The sequence below is a fragment of the Chrysemys picta genome, chromosome 5 (assembly GCF_011386835.1).
Source record: "Chrysemys picta bellii isolate R12L10 chromosome 5, ASM1138683v2, whole genome shotgun sequence".
In the NCBI taxonomy this organism is placed as follows: domain Eukaryota; kingdom Metazoa; phylum Chordata; order Testudines; family Emydidae; genus Chrysemys; species Chrysemys picta.
Window position 1 is genome coordinate 33090598 of NC_088795.1, and position 25770 is coordinate 33116367.

General features: G+C 42.4%; 1 protein-coding gene across 2 annotated transcripts in view; it reads right to left on the reverse strand.

The window, feature by feature from the left end:
• PAPSS1 (3'-phosphoadenosine 5'-phosphosulfate synthase 1) overlaps positions 1 to 25770 on the reverse strand; it is an 83388-nt gene that overhangs the window by 53532 nt on the left and 4086 nt on the right. For both annotated transcript variants that reach the window (XM_005287901.4, XM_008170132.4), the window contains exons 2-5: positions 19999 to 20113; positions 10600 to 10835; positions 8593 to 8731; positions 6875 to 6993 (exon numbers count right to left, since the gene is read on the reverse strand). In XM_005287901.4, coding sequence (XP_005287958.2) covers positions 6875 to 6993; positions 8593 to 8731; positions 10600 to 10835; positions 19999 to 20113 — 609 coding nt within the window. The remainder of the gene's footprint in view (positions 1 to 6874; positions 6994 to 8592; positions 8732 to 10599; positions 10836 to 19998; positions 20114 to 25770) is intronic.

Genomic DNA, 25770 nt, shown 5'->3' on the forward strand with positions numbered 1-25770 from the left:
AGGGTCATAATTCAAAATGATCTGGACAAATTGGAGAAATGGTCTGAGTTAAACAGGATGAAGTTTAACAAAGACAAATGCAAAGTGCTCCACTTAGGAAGGAAAAATCAATTTCACACATACAGAATGGGAAGAGACTGTCTAGGAAGGAGTACGGCAGAAAGGGATCTAGGGGTTATAGTGGACCACAAGCTAAATATGAGTCAACAGTGTGATGCTGTTGCAAAAAAAGCAAACATGATTCTGGGATGTATTAACAGATGTGTTGTGAGCAAGACACGAGAAGTCATTCTTCCGCTCTACTCTGCTCTGGTTAGGCCTCAGCTGGAGTATTGTGTCCAGTTCTGGGCGCCGCATTTTAAAAAAGATGTGGAGAAATTGGAAAGGGTCCAAAGAAGAGCAACAAGAATGATTAAAGGTCTTGAGAACATGACCTATGAAGGAAGGCTGAAAGAATTGGGTTTGTTTAGTTTGGAAAAGAGAAGACTGAGAGGGGACATGATAGCAGTTTTCAGGTATCTAAAAGGGTATCATAAGGAGGAGGGAAAAAACTTGTTCACCTTAGCCTCTAAGGATAGAACCAGAAACAATGGGTTTAAACTGCAGCAAGGGAGGTCTAGGTTGGACATTAGGAAAAAGTTCCTAACTGTCAGGGTGGTTAAACACTGGAACAAATTGCCTAGGGAGGTTGTGGAATCTCCGTCTCTGGAGATATTTAAGAGTAGGTTAGATAAATGTCTATCAGGGATGGTCTAGACAGTATTTGGTCCTGCCATGCGGGCAGGGGACTGGACTCGATGACCTCTCGAGGTCCCTTCCAGTCCTAGAATCTATGAATCTATGAATCTATAATAATCCTTCTCCTGTATTTTTTTACCCCACACTGTGCATTCACAGTGACAAAAGATTGTGACACTCCAAAATAAATATTAATATGAGTCAATACTGTTAAACACTCTTTTTGTTGTTTCACATTTGTATTTATGCTACAGAAGTCAGTGCCGTGCACATTCATATGTTAAGTTTGTTGCAGTTTATTTGAGCAATTTTTAAAATGTATATCTTTGGATCTTTACCTTAAGAGCTATATAGCTCTACTAATTCCTTTTCTGCAGAGTTATAACATGCTGTACAGTATTAATAATTGCTTTGAATAAAAGAATCAGCTAAATGATTTGGTGGTGGTGGTGGTGGTGGTGGTGATGATGATAATAATAGCAGCATTTTGCTCAGTTAGAATGTTGGTATGGTTCTGTTCCATGTTTAATATGTTTAAAGTCTAAAGAAGTTACTTACGGTAAATGAGATATTTCTCAATTGAATTTAAAAAAATGGTGGTCTAAAACAAGTTGATTTCATCCACACTTTGCAATTCCCATTGTAAAAATCAACCACTTATAAGAATTGAATCATCTGGGATGTATGTGATTCTTCTAAAAGGAGTGCACTGCATGAGAATAGAACCAACCCTAATTTGAACTCTAAGAATTCACCCAGAGGTTTCCTTGGCCTTTGTTTCAATTTCAATATTAACCCTCCGTCACCTATTTCTTAATACCACTATATTACTGTCTAACTAAAAATATATTAAATTACATATTCTTTAATCAAAATTAACCCCTGGAATGCCACACATAGTTGTCCTTTATTTTGCTGAAAGAGGTGGTCACTGCCCAAAGCGTGGCCTAATATCATCCTTTCCCAGCAGAAGACTCAGTGACACCACTGCAATTTAAACGTGTATTTTATACATTTTATATACTGGCAGATTACTGGTTATCGTTTATAGGATGGGCAGTGTATGTCCTGCATGGTATTGTGGCACCTTTAAGACTAACAGAAGTATTGGGAGCATAAGCTTTTGTGGGTAAGAACCTCACTTCTTCAGATGCAAGTCATCTGAAGAAGTGAGGTTCTTACCCACGAAAGCTTATGATCCTAATACTTGTATTAGTCTTAAAGGTGCCACAGGACCCTCTGTTGCTTTTTACAGATTCAGACTAACACGGCTACCCCTCTGATACTTGACTGCATGGTATTGCTGACTCAGAGGAGGTGAAACTATGATCAATACGAAATTTGAGGGAGACCTACTGACAAATAGCTTCTTTTTAGAAACACCACTGAGAAACTGGCTGATGAGTAGCAATGAGGTTCTAGGCACCACAGATTGTGTAAATTATAAGAAAGTAACTATCACCAAAACTAGATAAAATACAGAAAAGCATAGAAGACAAGAGTATTTTGCCAAAAGACAAAAAAAAGCCAGAAGATATAGCTCCAAATTCTGCTCTGTTACAACTCTACAGATCAGGAGCCACTCCAGTCAATTTAATGAAGTTACTCTAATTTTACAGTAATATGATAAAACCAAACTTAGATTACAGGAGACACAAAGCCATTTTTTAACCATCTCACGGATGTTGCTAGAGACAGAAGCTTTTCCTCTGGTTTGCTGAATAGACAACCATAAATGCATGTCTTTCAGACACAGAAGCTATATTTCTATAAAACACTATTTCAGGCTACGCAAAACCAGAGCTCATTTCAAGTGTGACAGCACTTTATCAATGCCGAATATAGGAAGAGAGGAATTCTTCCTACTTATAGCCAATACAAAGTAGGCAATCTCTTGGCATGTATACTGACTTACACATTTTTGTTTAAAGGAGACCCAGACGCAAGTATCTTGCTGAGCTTTTGACACAAGTGGAATGGAGAGTATGGGGCTTTGAGTTCTGAAGGCTCTTGTGATTCAGACTCTGCCCATATCTTGGTTTTCTTAGTTCACAGTTATTGCAATATCCTGAACCTCACAGCTACCATAAGTTTGTTTGTTTGGATTTTTTTTGGGGGGGGGAGGGAGGTGTTTTTTTAAATAAAGGCTAATACCTTTTTTATTTGTCAAGGCTTTTGGCATAGCGCTGACATAGTGCTTGGATCTTATTTGATTGATTTTGTCTTAATAGCTGTTCTTTGTTGTGAAATGTATAAAACACTACAGGGGATGGTGTTTCATACACAATGTGTTTTTTAAGACTGACAGAATCTAGGATGTCACATCCTGGAAAGTGTGCCAGCTAGGAGAATTTCCTCAGAACAGATTATGGGACCATGTGTAACTAAGCAAATGAAGGGAATGGAAAATAATTAGCCCTAAACAATAAACAAAAGAAAAATAGCTAGCAACAATATCGCTGGTAAAATTAAGCACCCTTCAGGTATGTCTACACTGCAGTTAAACACCTGCAGCTAGCCCATGGTAGCTGTCTCAGGCACTATTTAATTGTGGTGTACATGTTTGGACTCTGGCTGGAGCCTGGGCTCTAGGACCCAGATCTCGGATGGAAGCCTGAGCCGGAACATCTAAACCACAATTAAATAGCCCCTTAGCCTGAGCCCTACAAGCCCATAACCAAAAGAAACCCAAATTCCTACATTTCATCTGTGTCCTAAGTCCTTTCTTTCCCTCCTCTCTTCTGATTTCCAGTAAGGTTTCTTCAAAACCCCCTTTGATTTCTCACTTCTCTCCCGTACTTCCTTATTCTCTAGTCTCCCTCACTCCTTTTCTCCCAGGAGCCCCTGGGGATGTATTTTGTATCTTCTTCCCCCTCTACATGCACACAGTCCCATTTCAGAGTCAATTTCTCATCAACTCTCCTTCCTGAATCCCACGGATGCTATTTCTTCAGTTACTATAGCTATATCACCAAAGAGAATATGAACCAAACCCAGCAAGAACTAACATCTTCTGCTATTTCACTACTACCTTCCATCTTTTTGTGCATCTCCACAATTCAACTCTTAGTCTGAAACTCCCCACTGAAACTCATCTTCTCCTTCTACTTCAGTGGTTCTCAAACTATTGTACTGGTGACCCCTTTCACATAGCAAGCCTCTAAGTGCGACCCCCCCACCCCTTTAAATATATAAACAAGTGTTTTTAATTTATAACACCAATAAATGCTGGAGGCAAAGCGGGGTTTGGGTGGAGGCTGACAGCTCACGACCTCCCAGATAATAACCTCATGACCCCCGAGGGGTCCTGACCTCCAGTTTGAGAACCCCTGTTCGACTCCTATTTGTGGCTCTCCATGCCTAGTGGAGGACTGTACCTGTACAGTAACTCCTTGCTTAACGTTGTAGTTATGTTCCTGAAAAATGCGACTTTAAGCGAAACAATGTTAAGTGAATCCAATTTCCCTATAAGAATTAATGTAAATGGGGGGGGTTACGTTCCAGGGAAAAAATTTTCGCTATACAAAAGACATGTGCGTGTGTGTGTGTGTGTACACACACACACACACACACACATATACACAGTATAAGTTTTAAACAAACAATTTAGTACTATACACTGCAATGATGATTGTGAAGCTTGGCTGAGGTGGTGGAGTCAAGAGAATTATGTATGCATTTAGCACAGATTTCAGGAAGACATCAAAGTTGCTTGTTTCCATTCAAAAAATTGGTCATCTGAAATTCAAGAAATACTAACATTTTGCATAAGGATTGCTCCATAGCTATTTTAAACAAAATCAATTTTTTTAATCCTGTCTTCCCTCTGCTGCTTTTCCTCTGCCTGTCCTAAAGGATTGCTCAAGAAGAAAATCCACATGCTTATTACAGGTAAAATACTACTCCTAATAGATTCTTAAAGAAGACATAATTCACTTGAGACTAGGGCTATGTCTACACTACAAATTACTTCAGTATAACTTACATCACTCAGGGGTGTGAATAATCCACGCCCCTGAGTGACATACATTATACTGACCTAAGCGCGGGTGTAGACAGCGCTATGTGAATGGGAGACGTTCTTCTGCCAACATAGCTACCGCCTCTCGTGGAGGCAGGAGTTAAGCCAATGGAAGAGTTCTGTCCCATCAGCTAAGAGGGTCTTCACCAGAAGCACTACTGATGCGCCACTGTAAATGATGTAGTGTAGACAGTCTCCGGCACAGCAACACTCACATCCCTTATGGATTCACCCTCTTCGTCCTTCAGGGAAGGAATGGCAAGAACATCTCCCATGCCCTTCCCTGAATAGCTATTCACTCTCACTCTTCTTAGCAAGTGCTAAAGTATGGCCTAAGCTAGGGGCAAGGTAAACCTGTTTAATTGAGACAAACGCCAAATCGTATTCAGCATAGCAGACCCAATGCCCTAAGCAAAGAACTGGAGGCTCGTTACATGGGCTCACATGCTGCGTCTCTCTTGAATTATGAAGTTTTAAGAACACAGATGGCTTTTCCTACTAGGAAGTGCAAGAGATCCTGTGATCAAGTTATTACTAGCATCCTATATATGGCAAGTAATGCTTCCCTGTATGAAAATATTCAGAACATGATGGCCTATGGTTAGGGTGCTACCCTGGCACTCTGGAGACCTAGGTTTAATTCCTTGCTCTGCCACAGTCACTTGGGGATCTGAGACACAGAGACTCTGTAAAATAAAGATAACAACACTGCCCCTACCTTACAGAGGTGCTGCAAGGATAAATACATTAAATACTGTGAGGTGCTCAGACGCTACGGTCACAGGGGTGGCTTTATGTGACATACTGGGGTAAAATTCAGACCAGTGAGGGGCTGTGTCACCCTTGCTCTGCGACCTTGGGTGCCTTACAATGGCTTGCTGAAGTAGCTCCCACCTTGGTCATTCCAACACAGCAAGTCACATCCTGTGTGTAACTGCAGCCTGCCAGTTACACTCTGGCTCTCACCATCCTTGGTTATACTGCAGGGTAACCACATCACACCCCCAGTCCCAGATTCCCCTTCCCCTCCCCCAAAATGTATGTCCTGTACTGCCCAGCTCTCTCTCGGACTGTTCAAATGTATTAAGTCAATTATTCTTTTAAGGGAATAATGTACCATCTTATTAACTTAAATAGTTACCCAGACCCTCAACTTAAACACACTGGATTAGATAAAACAAGTATATTAACTATAAAGAGAGAGATTTTAAGTGAGTACATGTAATGAGGCATAAAAGTCAGAAATGGTTACACGAAACATCAAGATAAAACGCTTACTGGTGCCTACCAAAGTATATTAGATTCAAGCAAAATTTCTCACCACACGCTTCCAGCAAGATTACTAACCAAACTCTTCAGGTCAGGACCCACACCCCCTCCCATCCCCTCCAGAGTCCAATGGCTGTTTTCCTATGTCTTTTTAGGTGCCATGCCAGAGGCAGATGGGGGGCAGAGGGGTCCCTTGGGGTGTTTGCCCCTGTTCCTCTTTTAAAAGCTTTTCCAGTCGAAAACTAGGAGACTGCCCAGTCTCAGGAGGAAAAAATCTCCATGCTGTTTCTGTGCTAAGATGCAAATCTTTGTCCCTGCCCCACTTTTTTTGTAAATAATGGCTACTTTGTAGGTAATGGCTCATTTGCTTTGTGGACACTTGGCTGGGGCATCAACTTGCCCTTTGTCTTTGAGAAACTGGTTTAACCACTCCCCAGACTTAACTGGGAGATACTCTTCAGCCATGATTTCAGTTTATGTTCATAACTTTATATATAAAGTTGCTATATGCACTTTACCATGATATTACCGATGAAAAAGTTGTGAGGCATCAGAGCTCCTCACTTTTTGCGTCTCTCAGCTTGGACAATGAAAATAATTAAGTTTCATTTTTGTTTGCAGTGTATTTCCATTTTCAGGTTCTTACTGCTACGACATTTGTTTTTAAGACGCAGCAGGGTGTTTTTAAAGACAAATGTTTACAGTGGGGTTTTTTTTTTTAATTGTGGGGAAAAAATTTATTGCTCTTTAGTTTTATAAAACTTATTTTTAAAAGAATTTGAATTTGGAGATAAGTTTAAATCAAAATTTAAATCAATATCAGAAGACACCACCACATCTCCTTACCCTTTCTTGAAGAAGTTCCACTACTTGTTGAATGCAATCATTCACGTCACAGGAATCAGTTTTCAGCACTAGTTCTGGGGCCTCAGGCTTTTCATACTCCGAGTCAATGCCAGTAAAACCTGCATGACAGAAGACAGAACTGAAAATTCCTCCATACTTCAGACTGGTTCTTATATTATTCGACTGTAGCTGCTTGGCTGTAGGCAGACACACAGTATGGCAGAGTATGTAGTTTTAACTTCTTTGACACAATTTTGTATGGCTTATTTTTTTTAAAATGAGACCCTTTATTACCTTTCTAAATGCACCCTTCTACAGTAAGTAACAGAATATACCATGGATGAGGAAGAAAGAAGCAAAAGCACAATGTGCAACAATCTTGAGTTACTAGTTAGACACCCTTTTGGCTGTCCTTACTGTAATTGCTTTGATATGGAATGCATTGTTAAATAATCTTTACATATTTTGCTTATCTGCACGCAAGACTGGTTAACGAGTTTTTGATTCAACAGGCAGAACTCTAAAGGGCAAAACATCACAGTGGTTTTTCTGGCACATTGGTATGGCTAATAGAGCTGAAGTAGTTAAGTGAGCTAATAAAGCCTGCTATACATGGCTATTACAGGCCTAAAGACTGTATTTACATCCCAAATCAGACGCCATATAATTTTCTCTGCCCTTTCTACTTAACATGCTAGTCTGAAACAGAGGAGCTTCTAACCAATCATGCTATCATGCCTCTCATCCAGGGAGGCAATCCCACAATCACCTCCACGGAAATCCAGATATGCATTAAGCAGTCTTTGATTCGATAGCTTCATCTTCTCTAGAGAAAAAGATGGTGGATTCTCTGTAACTTGAAGTATTTAAATCAAGATTTCAGTAACTCAGCAAGAGGTTATGGGTCTATTGCAGGTTTTGTGGCCTGCAACGTGCAGGAGGTCAGACTAGACGATCATGATGGTCCCTTCTGCCCTTAAAGTCTATGAGATCGAGTAGCTGAAGCAGATACTGTACAACACTGTTTTGCTTCCAAATACAGGCAGAATGACTATTGCTAACCACTACAAGTTGCAGGACTACTATCCAGCAAAAAGGCACTTCTATGCGGTTATCCTTAAACAAAATTGCTGACTGATTCCAATCCATTAGGATATGATTTCCAGCTTTGTAAATTTTTTCTAGTGGGGCTTATTTGTGGTATTAAAATGCAACAGGGCATCAGCACACAACCATAGCTTCTTCAGCACCACAAAAATAAATTTGTAAAAGCGTTCTTCACGATGCAGCTTTACAGAAGGAAGGACTGTGAATGTACTTCTTTTCCATTACTTTTTTGGCAGGCCATTATGAACATTACAGTACACATGGAAACTAGATCAGGGCCCCACGGTGGTTGGCACTGTACAAATACAGAGTGGAAAAACTGCTCCTGCTCCAAGGAGCTTATAATCTAAATAGAGAAGACAGGTAAAGGGTGGGAGGGGAAACAGTCACAGAGAGACAAAGCAACTTGCCCAAGGTTACAGAGCAGGCTTACGGCAGAGCAGGGAATAGAAATCAGGTTTTTTAGTCTAAGCCCAGTGTCTATTCACTGGACCAAAATGCACCTTAATGAAATGTGGCCTGGAGTGTGCCATTTATTTATTTGTCTATAGAGCCAATCATTACAACATCAAAGTTTAGCATGGAAAAGATGTGACTATACTTAGATTCACCTTTAATTTCTCCAGCCCGGGCTTTTTTGTAGAGTCCTTTGACATCTCTCTTTTCACAGACATGCAGTGGAGCATCCACGAATACTTCAAAAAAAGGCAAACTTGAACCTTCATGAATCTGCCTGGCATTGCTCCGATCCTGAACAGGGAGGGCGGAAGGGGGAAAGAAACAACAGATTTTAAATAGAATTTTGAATCAGAAAAAAATAAATAAAGAAGAATATTTGTAGGACATTAGCTTATTTAAGATAAGGGAGGAGGGATAGCTCAGTGGTTTGAGCATTGGCCTGCTAAACCCAGGGCTGTGAGTTCAATCCTTGAGGGGGCAATTTAGGGATCTGGGGCAAAAATCTGTCTGGGAATTGGTCCTTCTTTGAGCAGGGGGTTGGACTAGATGATCTCCTGAGGTCCCTTCCAACCTTGATATTCTATGATTGCGATCACAAAAGGGGGGGGGGGAATAGATATGTTCCTTTCATAAAGTACAAAGTACATATGATTAGTGGGTCTGCTGCTTTCTGCATAGTAAAATTGACACCAAATTCAGAGGTAGTTTATACAGAACTGGATTTTTTATACCCAAGTCATATGTACAATGGGATATTCTATTTCCTATTCTCCCCCACCCCCAAATATTAGGCGTTACCCCCCCATTGAGAATAATACATCTACCCCATCTCATTGACGCCATGAAGGGATGTGGCTTACTGCCCATGAATCCTTCAACTCTTCTCAATCCCCCACCCCCACTCCCCTTTTTGGGGGGGTTTCCACTGAACACAAACTTCCTTCTGCACGCATCAACCTGACTAGGCTTGTGCAGACCCAAATACCACATACACATTTTACAAACATGGTCCTGCTCAGAGCAGATACTACACTTGGACCACAGCTCAAAGAGCCAGGTACTATTAGTCACAAAATTCCCAATCATTAGCCATCATTAAAAAAGCAATTCATTAAAATATTAAATGTAGATTTCTTGATCCCTAACCAAATACACTTGTTGGATATGCACTGTTGTATATTTTTCTCATCTCTAGAACTTCTGGCCTGCTGCAGAATCCTGAACTCTCCAAACTATTCTTTAAAGAATAGTTTGCACCACAATACCCAAAGAAATACTGAGGTAATTCTCACTTTGAAACTGTCATACTATAGACCTCATGCATAAAAACTATTTTAAAAGATGCTCCCTGGTGTCCATTCGCCAACTCTCTCCCCTTCGTTCACTGAGTAGTACATCTCCACACACATAATGAAAAATGCTTAACAGTACAAAATGTACACACACATTTAGGCTGTATTTCCAAAAAGCCACATCTAAATACACATTCAAAACTGCATACAACAACAAATTGAACAAGTCGAACACAGTTAGCCATTTTGCAAGCTCAACTGCATATTTTTCTTGCACAATTTAGGCAAGTAAAGACCATGCTGTATATTTTGGGGGGGTGGGGGGGGGGGAGAGGTTTTAACAGTCTAATTATGTTTTCCAGATGAAGCATATTCTCCACCTTCTTGGTATTTAAAAAACAAAGAAATCCAGATGGCTCTAACCTGGACAAGTGAAAAAAACACTGAAATTTTGGTTTGTCTTTTCTCCTTTCCCCCCTTGTCCTAATACCAAATTGTATCTCTCAGCTGTGACAAAATTACACTGAAAGACAGCTACCATTTTAAATTTAGTAGAAGCAGGGACTGCACTAATACTGAAAGAAGTTCAACTTGTCTAGGAAATTCATGAGATGTCACCTACAGTTGTATCTCTAAGGCAACTCAAAGGAAATTCAAGCTTACATACTAAAATTTTAAATTATATTTATCAACTGGAGAGAAGCTAAATGGAGGATTCCTAGAGCTCAAAAATTTTCCTTAAGTGACACTAACTTATATTTTACATGTGTTTTCTCCAGGGAGACTGGTGATATGAACATATTCGTGGCACAGCAAAACTATTGCATCCTGTAGCACCATAAATATGTATCAGGGCAGTATGCTTACCTGGGTATAAGGAGAGATAAAACTAGCGATGCACACCAGACCAGCATCTGCAAACAACTTAGCAACCTCAGCAATACGCCGGACATTTTCTTCCCTGTCTTCCGGACTGAAGCCCAGATTCTTATTAAGGCCTTGGCGAATATTGTCACCATCCAACGTGTAGCACGGAATATCATGGCACACTAAATACTCCTCCAATGCCATGCTAACTGTGGTCTTTCCAGCCCCAGACAGCCCTAAACAAATCAAAAACAAAAAAATGTTAGACCAATTCATTATTCAACATGCATCACTTTAAGAAATGGGAGAAAAATTATGTTAAACTCCATCAGCTTCCTCTATTTATATTCAGTCACTCTCTCACACACCCCTCAAATATTTTTAAGCAGATGAAGGAAAATTGAGCCAGAGAGGCTATATGAATAGGAGCTCCACAGTCTACAATAAGAAGCTGCTTATTGCACTGCTACTTTCTCGTTCCAGACTTCGACTACCACCTGGCAGGGGCCGGCGGACGGAACCCCAGACTGGCAGCGGGCTGAGCGGCCTGGGGTCCCGACCGCCGGCCCCGCTCAGCCCACTGCCGGCCTGGATGGATGGAACCCCGGGCCGACAGCAGCCGCCGGCCCGCTCAGCCACTGCCAGTATGGGGTTCCATCTGCCGGCCCCTGTAAATGTAAAGTGTATTACTGGCACATGAAAACTTAAATTACAGTGAATAAATGAAGACTTGGCACTCCACTTCTGAAAGGATGCCGACTCATGATCTATGGGATCCAACAAGAATTAGGTTTCCATTGTGCTGTCCAAACAAGTAAAACAGAGGGAGCTTATCATCTGTAGAACCCTCTGAAATCCTCTAAAATCATGTATTGTTTTGTACACAGAGATAGCCTTAAACTTTTTTGCATCTCTTATAGACTTTTAGTAGGATTTTCAAAAGCGATGATGCACCTTAGGAGCACGTCCCATGGAGAGTCTTCTGATCCTAAGTCACTTGACAGTTTTGAAAATCCCATCTTTTTGTAGTGCAGCTTCAAGGTTTTTCTGAAACAGCCCTTCCAACTCTCTGCCTGGAGCCTAGACAGGCAATAAGGGGCCAATTTCATCCTGTGAATCCTGACAGAAATCAGTATTTTTACTTCTGGTTTTCCTCCAAGTCTGCTTACCTAGGTTCTTAGAATTTGCCATATTTATATTTGGAACCAGCAGTGAGACTTGAATCAATCCTGGTGGTGTATTTCTAGTCCTAAATCAGCAGAGCTATCAGTCCATCCTCTTGAGGCACATGACTTCCCCTAATAGTCTTTTTCTAGCATTCTGTTCCCATAGACCTTAATCCTCCTACTCTGGCCTTTATCCCACCTCTTTCTCAACAACAAAACTGAGGGACAAAGATTTCATTATTGAGGCAGCTTCCTGGAAAGGTGGTCATGTAGGCAGCTAAGAATAAGTCCTTACTGCAACTGTCTGGAAAAGCTGTTTATGGGTTACTGGGAGCCAGAGAAATGGTCTGCAAACTATAACAGTTTAAAATGAAGTCTTGCCTGGTTTAGTGCGTTTGTGTTACAATGAAGTTGTACTACAACTATAACAAGTTATATTAAAAAAAAGTTATTTGACAAAGTTTTTGACTTGCATATTGTATTTAAAAATAAAAAACTTTCCCCTCTTTTACAGCTTTGTGGTTTATTTATCTCTTTCCATTCCAATTTTTGTCAGAGGGACCAGCGATTAAAAACTTATCTTAGCTCATTTATATGACTAAAGCAGCATAACAACATGACTTTCACACTTGCAAGATAATATCGAAAACATTAGACTAATCCAGGTCATGTCTATGAAATACTTGGTGCTCTCAGCAGACATAACATGCAACTCACCCAGCAGACAGAAAAGGAGTCTACTAGCCTGTGTGAAAGTGAAATGAATTATATTAAAGAAATAGAATGAATTAAAGAATGCTGTATGTGCCTTTAAGTAGAAATGAGAAATGCTGCGATCCAGGTATCAGGAAAGCAGACATTAAGATAGAACAATTGCTCCACTTAAGGGCGATTGGTGAAGTATTAGCCTTAGATCGATAAGAGTTAGTAAGGAAGTAGGATATGCATGTTGTGCCCCAGGTAAATTTTACAATTTTGCTCTCTTTGTCCCTTTGTTTAGTTCGCGCCCTTTTATCTGTATAAATAAGACTGTTTGGGTCTTGCATGGGAGGGCTCACATTCTCTGAATGTATTAGCAGACAGCTGTGCTAATAAAACAGAGTGGTCTGACAAACGGTGAGTCCTGAGTCTAACTTTGACACCTGTTTGAAGATTACCACTAAGGCTGATCAAGACTGGTGCATAATGGTGTAGAGATGTGGAGAGCAAGGGCATCAACCTCTTATTACCCAAAGAGTGGACATGATATAGCAGGCTGCATTCCAAATGTGCTGCTTGACTGGGCTCCTTGGTCGATGTTTTTTTCTTTGTCATTATCAAACCTTTCACCCAAGTTTTATTTACGCTAGGGAAATTTCCCATGATAACTACAGTTTCTTCCCCCTAAAACTATAACGCCACATCTTGTGTCCACACCCAAGAGTGATCCAAACTGTTTGCAAGTAGGGTAAATTATTGTTTTATTTACTTTTTTCAATTTCAGCCTTTAAGAACTCCACATCAGAGAGTTCATTTAAAGCTCAAGGTAACATTGATATATACATTTATTTTAATTAATTAATTAATTGAAATAACCAACCACCACAGGAGTTAGGAAATACAGTCATCCAAAGAAGCAGCACCTCTCCTTCCTCCCACAATTTCTTTTATCCCTGGTCATCTGACCATTACAGCTTAAAACCATGACTGCATTTTCACACTAAACAGAAATCCCACTGGGTCAGCACTCAGCCAATGCCCATTCAAACAGATGGGCTTTGCATTGCACCTGGAACGCCTACAGATTCAGGCTGTCTTGGCCCTTAGAGATGTGGGGGTGAGAATATACCAAACGAAAAGGGCCCTGACAGACAATGCTTTGCCAGTAGCCTCCTCCCACTCCAGTAAGTCTACACTTGCAAAGTTACAGCACCAGCAGTTACAGCGCCGCTCAGAGAGCGCTAAAGGAAAACCGCTGTTGTGTGTTCACACTGACAGCTGCCCGCGCAATAGCGTGCTCACACTTGCAGCACTATTCGGAGCGGTGCACTCTGGGCAGCTATCCCACAAAGCACCTCTTTCTCTTTTGCCGCTAAGACTTGGGGGGAAGGCAGAAGGGATTGCGGGGCATCCTGGGTTCTGTCCCAATGCCCCATGATGCATTGCTTTGCATCTCAGCAATCTCTGTGCTTCCGTCCGCATTTGGCACCATCTTTCAACGGTTTGTGTACTGCACGCCCTGCCCTACCTCTTTCAGGCTGCAGGAATGGATCCCAAACTGTTGACTAGTATGCTGCTCACACTGACCAACATGTCACAAGTGAGGGTAGAGTTATTCCTTAAACTACAAAGGCAAGAGGAGTGTGACATTGATCTCGCCACACATACTAGCTACGACACGAGATTACTTGTGGCATTCGTGGAGGTGCTGACCACAGTGGAACACTGCTTTTGGGCTCAGGAAACAAGCACAGAGTGGTGGGATCACATCGTGATGCATGTCTGAGACGACTAGCAGTGGCTGCAGAACTTTCCCATGAGAAAAACCACATTCATAGGACTGTGTGATGAGCTTGCCCCAGCCCTGCGGCGCAAGGAGATGAGAATGAGAAATGCCCTGCCGGTGGAGAAGCGCGTGGTGATTGCACTGTGGAAGCTGGCTACTCCAGATTGCTACCAATCGGTCGCTAACCAATTCAGAGTGGGAAAGTCAACTGTTGGGAGTCGTGTTGATGGAAGCGTGCAGGGCCATTAATCGCATCCTGCTCCAAAAGACCGTAATTCTGGGCAACGTGCGTGACATTGTGGATGGCTTTGCACAAATGGGCTTCCCTAACTGTGGAGGGGCGATCGATGGCATGTACATTCCAATTCTGGCACCAAACCACCTAGCCACTGAGTACATTAATCGCAAGGGGTATTTCTCAATGGTTCTCCAAGCGCTTGTGGATCACCGTGGACATTTCACAGACATTAATGCAGGCTGGTCCGGAAAGGTGCATGACACACGCATCTTTCGGAACACTGGCCTGTTCAAGAAGCTGCAAGGAAGGGCTTTCTTCCCTGACCAGAAGATCACTATAGGGGAAGTCAAAATGCCCATTGTGATCCTGGGAGACACCCCCTACCCCTTAATGCCATGGCTCATGAAGCCGTACACAGAGCAACTTGACAGCAGCAAGGAGCAGTTCAACAAAAGACTGAGCAAGTGCAGAATGACTGTAGAGTGTGCATTTGGCCGTTTAAAAGCCCGCTGGCGATGCCTGTATGGAAAGCTGGACATGGCCGATGACAATATTCCTATGCTTATAGCCGCGTGCTGTACGCTCCAGAATATATGTGAAGGGAAGGGTGAAAGCTTCACTCAGGGCTGGACCGCAGAGGCTCAGCACCTGGAGGCTGAGTTTGAACAGCCAGAAACCAGGGCTACTAGAAGGGCACAGCACGGCGCCATAGGGATCAGGGATGCTTTGAGGCAGCAATTTGAAGCTGAAAGCCTCTAATATTTGTTGCTATGCTCAGGATTGCAGTGCTTGTAATGCTAGGAGGTGATTGGAGCACATGATGCAAGAAGGGACCTTAACATAATTGTATGTTGCTTTGCAGGGCTCTTTTTGCTTTCACTTAATAGAATAAAGATTGCTTTCAAACCAACACAATTCTTTTATTGAAAGACAACAACCGGAGGAGAGAGTCAAACGAAAATCATCAGCAGGGAGGTGATGGGGGAAGGGAAGGTCTCAAGAGGAGGAGGGGTCCCGGGACAGCTACAGATTTGTGTATGTCCAGGGATCATACTCAACCTTCTCCTTTGGAGTACAATGCAGCAGGGCCAAACTGCAGAGGGATGGGTGTTAAGTGCAGTGGGTAGTGGAAGTTCACAGTGGTGGACTGGGAGGAGTGGAATGCTGCGAGTAGAGTGTGGAGCCAGGAGGTTGATAACAGTGTGTTGGTGGTGTGTGTGTGTGCGTGTGTGGGGGGAGGGGGGGAAGCATGGGAAAGAGTTTTGCGACAGAAGTTGCAAGGGAGGGCAGGCGTGGAACTGCTCGGTTTGAAGAGCTAGTATCGCCTGGAACGTGTCCGCTTGGCGCCCCATAACTGTTAAGAGCCGCTCTGTGGCTTCTTTCTGGTGTGTCGCTTTCCCCTTTCGGTCCCTCTTCTCGCTGTCCCGCCACTCCTTCCATTCTTTTTTCTTGGCGGCCGAGTGCATCATAACCTCACGCATAAAGTCCTCCTTAGTTCTTCTTGGCCCCTGCACAGCCATTCTGCCGCTGATAACAAAGAGGGAGGCTGTGCTCCCAAAGTGTTCTCTGAGAAGTTTAAATGCAACATTTTACAGAAGCAGTATTGTTTGCAACACAGACACTGTTTCAGTGCTTTAAAACACAGCCAGTACTCACACACCTGTCACTAACTGGCTGACCCCAGGGAAGCATACATGAGCCACAAAACCCTCAAAATGGTGCGTAGCTGCAGGGCCAGGGTAAATCACTGTTCCCAGACCCTGCCGTACACTGGGCACGTGGCTCTTGGGCACTTAGGGAGAGCCAGCACTTTAGGGTGGGCCTGATAATTATTCCTGTCCCCACACTTTCCACAGGAGGTGACCATTATGTAAGATATCTCGCTGCTGAGGGGGAGGAGGGAATCGAGGGAGGGTCTTCTCCAAGCCTGCAGCTACCGCCCTGGCACCTATGCAGCTAGCCTATGTGCAGCAATGGTCCCCCCATCCGTCACGGCAAAGTGACATGTGAAAGTTACCGTTAATGGGGCAAGAAACAAAGCAGCTCTGCCTAGGAATCTGTGGCAGCAGATTGCCCAGTATCTCCATGAGAGTTTCCTGGAGATCTCTGAGGGAGATTCCTGTGAAGTGAGAGAGTCAATCAACAGCCTGTTCCGCCGCTCAGACTAGGCATGAGTGGGAGACAAGCCTGCTTTCTGCAAACCTCCTGCCCCCAACAACTCGCTTCAGCAATTCCCAAAATCAGAGCCACTTACCAGGGGCCCCGTCTCCTGTTTGTGCTTCACCAAGATCTGACTGCTATGACTGGCTAGGCTCCTCCGGAGTAGAAAAGAGCTCCTGACTGCATGCATCTCTGGCCTCAGAGCCATCCTCTGCCTCTGGGTCCCCCTCCCCCTCTTTGTCAAGATTTCCTCCTCCTGGCTCGGTCCACTCTTGACTGGCACAAGAGCCAACGAAATAGCCACAGGGTCCTTCGCAGTGTGGGGGGGGGGGGTCGCCGAGTATCACATCCAGCTCTTTTTAGAACCGGCAGCTCGTGGGCGCAGTACCGGAGCGGCGGTTTGCCTCCCGCACCTCGTGGTAGGCATTCAGCAGCTCCCTCACTTTGACTCTGCATGGCAGTGCGTCCCGGTCATGACCCCTTTCTATCATGCATCTAGAAATCTGTCCGTAGGTATCATAATTCCAATGGCTGGAGTGCAGCTGTAACTGCACAGCCTCCTCTCCCCAAATGCCAATGAGGTCCAGCAGCTCAGCATTGCTCCAAGCAGGGGATTGCCTAGTGAGTGGAGCCGGCATGGCCACCTGGAAAGATGTGCTGAGACCCCTGCATGCATCACCTAGCAAACAGGAAGGGCACTTGCAAATTTGCAAAGCAGTGGGGCTGACGGTTCATCACCTGAAGGCAGGGTAGCAGAGTTCAAACCGATGGCCAGAGAGGTGAGAACAGGCATTGTGGGACACCTCCCGGAGGCCAACCACAGCGCTGTAATCACCATGGTGTCTACACTGGCACTGCAGCGCTGTAGCCGGCACAGAAAACTCTCTTATCGGGGTGGTTTGTTTAGAGCGCTGCATCTGCGCACTAAGTGGCTTGGCAGTGTGTACACCTCGGGAGTTACAGCGCTCAAACCTGCTTTACTGCGCACAAACTTGCCAGTGTAGACGGGGCCTTCTCCATCTTTATGTTTATTTTTAAACAGAAGATCGAGATCAATGACCTTAGCTGATTGCAGCTGTGGAACCGAGAGCCAACCTCTCTCCATACCATAAATAGGCAGGAACCAAGCCAAGCCATTTAGGACTTTATAGGTCAAAAGCCAACACCCTGAACTTCACTCTAAATCCAATGGGCAACCAGTGCAGTTCCCACAGCAATGATAAGTGGAGCTTCTTGAGAGTTAACAGGGTGCTGGATACTGCACCAGGTTATATTTGCAGCTGGATTTAGTGCCAGCGTTAATGCTGTCTAGCTGAAATTGTTCAACTAGTCCTCCTGTTACACTAATAAAATAATACCAACAGGATCTTATAAGAGGGATGAGGCAAAAGGCCAGGTTTATTATAAATACAGATAAAGAGCAAGAAATCAGGATATGCAATTCAATATTATTTCACTACCATTCCTTATTCATTCACAAACTCATTCATACAAGTTCTGCATTTTTATAGTTACCAGCCTAGAGGTTGCTCATGGCAGAGTACTGGCCAGGTAGCCTGCACACGAGGGTGGAGCTGAGTCCTTGTCAGATGCGCATCCGATGCTCGTGGAGGGTGATTGCAGAACCAGACTCAAAGTTTTCAGTCTTTAGAGTCTGTTTTTATAGGATTTTATTCCTATGCCAGTCTGTGGGAATTGCTTCATCATGCTGTTACTGCATTTGAAGTGTTAACCACTCACTGTTCTCATGTTTGAAATGATAAATCCATCATGCAGATGGCACAGCAGTGACGGCTCCATGACAGCTGTCAGGTGTTTATCTTGTTCTTTCATCCTTGGGAGGATTCTGGTTTGCTCTCTGGGGGTCATCCGGTTATCTCCACTCTGCGCATTCTTCGGCCAATTGAGACTGAAGTTGTAATTCTTAGGCTGGCACTTCCCTGACCATTCATCCTTTATCTAAATCAAGCATCTATCCACATACATCCTCTATTTTAACATACATTTATCACTTATTACTTCACTATCTCTTAACTTCTAAACAACTCTCAGGATGTTTCAAATCTACTTAAACTTTAACATACATAGCAAACAAGTTAAAAGTTACGAAGAGTGGGAAGCTGTGTTCTGTTTTGAAGAACAATTACAGTTGTTTTTGCAAAGCCTTATCACTCTTTGAGAACAGACTTTCTGTCTTAAGATGTGTTAACACAATTAGCAGTTTGGCCTTGCATGTTTCTCAGAGAGAGGGAGAGACACAGAAATGAGAAAGCAAGAGGCCTATTCTGTTACCAATACCTTGGAGTTTAAGCTGTGGGGAATTCAATCTTACCCCTCGTCTCTCTTGGCCTCAGACCTGTGATACACATACATTTTATGGTCCTAATACAGAAATTCCCTGATATGGTCCAACATTCCCACAAGAGTGCTGTAATATACTGGTAGCCTTTTAAAACTCCCATAATGCACCGCTTCTGGGAGTTGTGCTGAGAAGTGAGGGATAGGATTAGGTACCTAGACAAATCTGCAACTGAAGCAGTTTAAAACAGTATTAAGTGTGGACATAAAGCAAATATGTAGGGGTATAAACACTGATCCATTTGGGTTTAAACCACTGCAGTACAATGGATTAATTTACACATAGTTCAACTCTGCTGTAGAAAATGCCCCAGCAGCACAGGTAATATGCTGCTTTAATAATGAGTCTGATTAAAAAAACAAAATACTGATTCAGTTAAGAGAGACAGAAATCCAAAGCCAGAGTAAAGGAAAAATCTTGAAAAAAACATTAAAAAGGACATTACAAAAGTGAAAAAGAATGATTCAATGGTGCCATTTAAAATGATATTGTGAAGAAAGTGCTTGATCCTGACATGATGCTGTCTTGTTTACACAAACGTAAGCTGATATTTGGCCTACTCAAAATCATGTTAAAAGCAGAAAGACCATTTTACAGTCTGTCCTACAGTAATTTCCTGCAAGCCTGACCAGGATCCCACTACACAGATTTATAGAGAAACATTTGCTCTCCTACACAAACTTTTTGTATTTTATGAGACCTGTGATTCTACAGAACACTTCCCTTCCAAGAACCTCTCTCAAAAAAAAAAAAAAAAAGGACTGAATATCTCCTTTTACAGGCAACACTCAGCTCTCTCTAGGACACAAGCAAACCTTTCCCTACTCTATGACTGTGAAGTCAATAAACTAGCAGTAGCCCTTTGTTTTAATCTAAGCCTCAGACCCACATTTAGCAAGAAAAAGCTGAAAAGAAAAAAAAAGAGAAGATAGAATGGGCAAACAAAAATGAAGAAAAGCTTCATAAATCCATGCACAGGGTTTGACTGTACCTGTTAACCAGACTGTGCAGCCGCGAAAGCCACCTCTCGTCCCCACCACTTGGCCTCTCTTGCTCCTGCTGACATGATGAGCTTGATAAGTGACGTTGGTAGCTCTCTGCATTCCCTGTAGATAGGATAGTTATTAGGTTAAGTTAGTCTCCCTTTGTATGCGTGAATGACAGTCAAACTAATAAAAGCAAAGATAACATTCAATCGATCCTCAGCTGCATAAAGACAAAGGGCACAAAGGAAGTTAAACAGACCTGTGTGGACTACATACATTGAACTCCCCACTTTCCACCATACAGATGGCTGGGCTAGTCAATTATTGCATGCAAATTTGACTGGCTAAAAATATGAGGTCAGATACTAAAACACCCTTATTTAGGTAATTAGAAAGCCAGTTAGATTTTTTTCAGCAGAACTGTATATTCTTTAGATTAAGAAGAAACTATTCTCACAGGATTGTAACAAGGTTCCCATTATAAGGCTTAATCTTGGCTCCTTTCTAAAAACCCCAAAAAGGGTCCTTTCCCCTGCAAACTGTGCACATGTGGTCTGATTTCCAGTTTTGCATTCAAACATCTAGACCACCTTGCCTTTAGGTAAATCTTCTTTCAACCTCTAGCATGCCTTCCACTATCATTCCAACCTAAATGTAGCACTTTGCCTATGGTCTTATAGCTATATGGTCTTCTGCCATAAGACATTCAACCCCAAAGTGCTGGTGGTGTCTTGGAGACTTTGAAGGGCAGGGCTGAAATTCTCTGCCTTCTCCACAAGCAAGGCAATGTCAGTGGCATAGTCTTGATTAGTGGACACTTCTTGGCCAGCCTCAACACATGGAGCAGCAAGCCCTAATATCCAGTCAGCTGCTCAACAGAAAAGTGCTAGGGTTAGAATGCATCCCTGCTGCACACCTGAGATTGTGTTGAAATGCAGCAAAAGCGATGAATCAAAGGGCACTCCTCACACTAGTACTGGTGTGAAGATTGCGTGCCAGGCTTAGCAAAACATCTAGAATGCCAACTCTTTTCAGTCTGAGCCCAAGTGCTGACCCGTCAACCAAACTGAACACTGCTTTGATACCAATAAATGCCATGTGAAGCAGGAGGTTAAATTCTCAGCACAGCTCAGCCAGGAGCCGGAGGATAGGGACAGCTTCCAGTGTCAATCACCTGGTGAAACCTGATTTCTGTGGATGACAATGTCTGTCATGGAGCAGCTACATCCTACTAAACAGAATGAGGCCAAAGACCTTTCCAGGCACTGATAACAATGAGATCAGCCTACAGTTGCCAGACTCGGTGCGAGATTCTTAGCCCTTGTACAGGGACACTATGATGCCAACTTTCCATTCTGGTGGTAATTTGTCTGATGCCCGCACTTTTAAGAACAGTCGATGCAAGCCGATGCTCATTGATTCCAAGACATTTTTGAGTAGCTCAGATGGAATACCATCAGGTTCAGCAGCACTTCCATTCTGCAACTTTGGGAAGGCCTTTCGTACTTCCTCAAGTGACAGAGGATCAGTGTTTTCCCCTAGGTCTGCAGCCACGCGGTTTACCAGATCACATAGCTCTGGACAGTTGTCAGCAGGTGTGTGGGTCAACACACTTTACTAATATATTTTCCATCTGTCCAGGACATCGTTTGTTGATGAGAAAGGATTACGGGCAGAAGGGTTAATAGCTTTGGCCAAGGCCCTTTATAAAGAATTATTTTATAATATAAATAACCTACTTATATCGCACTGTAAGCATGTGTGACACAATCTAGTCAGAAAAGAAGACATTCCTGCCATGGTGACCTTACAATCTAAGGCCCTAAACTAGCAGAGTGATCAGCATGGGCGGTCCCTTAAATTCAGTGGGATTTCACAGTGGGCGTAGAGGACTGCTCACGTGAATCACTGCAAGATTGAGGCCTAAATTAGGTAATTAGACAACAGATCATAAGAGATGACAATAAAGGGGAAAAACAAAAACACAAAGCACCTTAGAAAAGGATTCTCAAAAAATGCTGAATTTGCTTAATTAAACACACTGACGTTACTAAATTCACTTTCTGGATTCATCAATTTGTTAGTTTTAAAGTGAGGTTTATGGAGGACAGGTAGTTTGGAGTCCAAAGTGAGATGCTTAATTAGGAGAAGTTCAGAGATATGATACAGAATACTAAAAATGTGCACTGCAGAAACAATAATGGGAAAATACCAACCATCCACATTTAGTATGTTCATGACCACTTCGCTCTTAGGCCATGTCTACACTTACCGGTAGATCGGCACTGCTGTGATCGATGCAGCGGGTGTCAATTTAGCCGGTCTGGTGAAAACAAGCTAAGTCAATGGCATAGCGCTCTCCCATTGACTTCTATCCTCCACCTTGCCGAGAAGCATAAGGTAAGTCGGCGGGAGAGCGTCTCCCGTCGACACAGCGTGGTGTAGATACCATTGTAAGTCAACCTAAGCTATGTCAACGTCAGTTACGTTATTCACATAACTGGAGTAGCATAACTTATGTTGACTTATCGCGGTAATATAGACAAGGCCTTACTTTTGCTTCAGATATCTTCAAAGGCATGGGAAACCTTATTCCCCCTGCTACATACATCTCGCACAGTCTCAGCTGGGGGGGGGAGGGGAGACGAGTGGGAAGCAACACACAAGCACCTTCATTAACAATAACCTGAAGTATTAAAAAATTTAATATTTTCCCTCAGTTGTATGTACAGAAAGACCCCGTTTAATCTATTAAAAGAAGCATTTATTCATTCATTCATTATCACTATTTCCAGTGGCACACACAATGCCATCCTCATTCTCGCTTTCCCCTATCCCCCAACACACTCAAAAATACCTTTCAAAACAAGAACCCAGGGCACACTATTCCAGTGCTTCTGCTGCTGGCTCTCCCAAGCTGCAGCAGCAGCAGTCATATCAGTTTTCCCTGGCGTTCTACAGAAAGCTGTAGGCAGCAATGAAAGTGACAAAGATCAGGTCATTATCATTCTGCTGCTGCTTGAAAGAACTGTGAGCTGCAGCAGAAAGAGGCGGTGGAGTCATGCGCTAGAGAGGAAGACTCAAAATCAGAGTCTGGCCAAGGATAAATTAGCAGAGACACTCCACAAGCAGAAAGCTGAGGGAGTGGAGAAGAGACACACACACCCAGCAGAGCAGCCAGCAGGCTCTTGGGTGTACTTTCAGTGTCAAAAACCTACCGGGTGGCACCTATGAGTCAGGAAACCATAAAAAGGTTCCAAAGGTTATGAATCCCAGAATACACCCCTTTCCTAACAACACAACTCATTTTTCATTTTGCAGTTCACCTTTAAAACCAAAGGGCTCAATACTATTCCTTCTCAAGTAAATGACAAAACCCGCATAACTCCAAATGAGAGCTGAATCTGGACTAAATCTCTTGAGAGCAGCTTTTAATACAGAGTTGCACTAAGATTTAATGACTTTGTTAATTTGTTCTCAATTGAACATAATTGGGAAATTAAGCCGGTTTTGATGCAATACAAATTTTCCTAGTCTAGACAGCCTACCACCAAATTGTGCAGCCGGTGCTACAGAAAACAGGATTATTGATAGTGAATGATTCACAGTAGCCTCAGTAACTCTAGCACCATTGCCCTAAATAATGGAAAATTACCTCCCTTTCTGTACCACATCTTAACCTTGGCTTGTTTATTTTGCAGTCTATACTTGGGCATGTTGCATTATGTTTGACAAACTATGATTCTCTAGCATTTTTGGCTGGAAAAGGGAAGGGTTGGGAGAGCTGACATAGACCTCTGTGTTCAGCTTGATTTTTGGTGACGAATTTTCAACATCTGAACACTTGGGAGATTTAAATACCTCCAGAACAAAAAGGTTTTTCAATAATTCTGTGGGCATGTTTTCCAGCTGACCTCAGGGCTCCAGAAATTTACCAATCATATGAGTCAGAGGTATAAACCAACCAGCTAGTAACAGCACAAAGAAAGAGAGGGGAGTAAGATGTGAGGCAATGACTACCAGCCTGATCCACAGCAACAGCTCTAGGGCTTAGGATCAGCTGCTTGGGAAAGTTGAGCAAAACTGTCATGATTCCTGCCAGTTTTAATGCTGCCCATAGGGTTGCACTGAAATGCAAAAGCGTCCAGTCAATCTTACTGTGCTAGCACAACTAAGAGCAGCCGCAGGAACACTAGGGCTGTTGTTCTTTCTAATTAAAGGTAACAATAGTGCACCAATGCACCCTTGAATTTTTGTTAAGTGAAAGTTTGAATTTCACACTAACTAATGGTTCAGACTTCTTCAGTTTCCGTGTAAGATTCCCACTTGAAAGTAAGCAAGCGGGTTTCCCAATTCTTGCTCTATCTGCCTGCAGAAGTTAACAAGGAGGCTTTTATAAAGCTACAACCAATGTATTAATTCAGTAGCCAGACAACTTTGGAATAGATTCAAGAAACAAACTAGTTCAGGTACATATAATAAATTGGAGATACTCCAGAAAGCTGATTGGCTAGACTCACTTCCTGATTTCAAGGAAGAAAAAAATATGTATTTGGAACAGCTGGCACTGCAGTAGAGGAGAACAAGAGTATCCATTCAGTCCTGCCCACCCAGTCGTGTTTAACAGAAATAAGCCATTCACTTGTGAAAGAGTAAATGTTCCAATAGACCCACACTATAAATACTGATTTTCCAAAAAATGTTTATATACCATTGATACAAAAATATCTATACAACAACCTGGAAATATTACATTCCTTCATTACAAGGACAATAAAACAAGGACATCCCAGTCTGAATACTTCAAAATAATTTTCTTTTGTAAGGAAAAAGTCTCAGAGAAGCATGTAACATACACTTACTATCTTAGGTAAACATACTCATAACACTTACACATTATTTATTTAAAGTGGGATTTTCTAAAGCTCGTAAGTCACTGAAGTTCAATAAGACTTGTGTTCTTAAGTCACTTGGGTGCTTTTGGAAATCCTACTTTTGGAATCTTAAAGTTACGCAAATCAATATTACTGTTGCACCAATCCGCAATATGCAATATTTTTAATTTTGCATATCACACTTAAATGTTATGAAAAATTAACAATGATCACTCAAAATGTGCAGTTTTCCAAAATATTAAGTTGATTTTAAATGTAAAATTTCAAATTATAGTCTGAAGGGTTGCAAAAAGACCAAAAAGTGCTAAAATAATAAGTACACAAATTCTAAAGACAGTCAGTTTTTTTGGTTCTACTTGAAGACAGTGTTTCCTGGCAATAAGTTTATGTACGTTTAATTTCAGTCTGAAGAACTGAATAGTTAATTTATTCAGGGATTTATATTTTATAATATAAATGCTGAGAAAGCCTTTATGTATATCAAAATGAATGGTGCCAATATAATAAGGTTTATCTACAGATGTGAATCAACACTGAAGGGATATAATTAGATTTATATAAATGAGCCATTCTTGTTGGCCAAATTCAGCAGCACCTTTATACTATACGATTTTTAACCGCCTAAAGGCCATAAATGCAACACTGCCACTGTTACTGGGCTTATGTACTGCTGTTCCTCCGTGAGACCCCAAGAAGTATACCCCAACACAGGTGTCGGGGTTGCTCTCTCCTAAGGTTGAATTCTACACATTGGCTACTCTTGGACCAGGCCCTGGGCTACAGCTTGCTGGGTACCAACCATGAATACTTCTGCAGGTCCAATTGGGATTTAGAATCTACAAGAGTTTCCCTTCGGAAGCCCATGACAGCAGCCGATTAAAG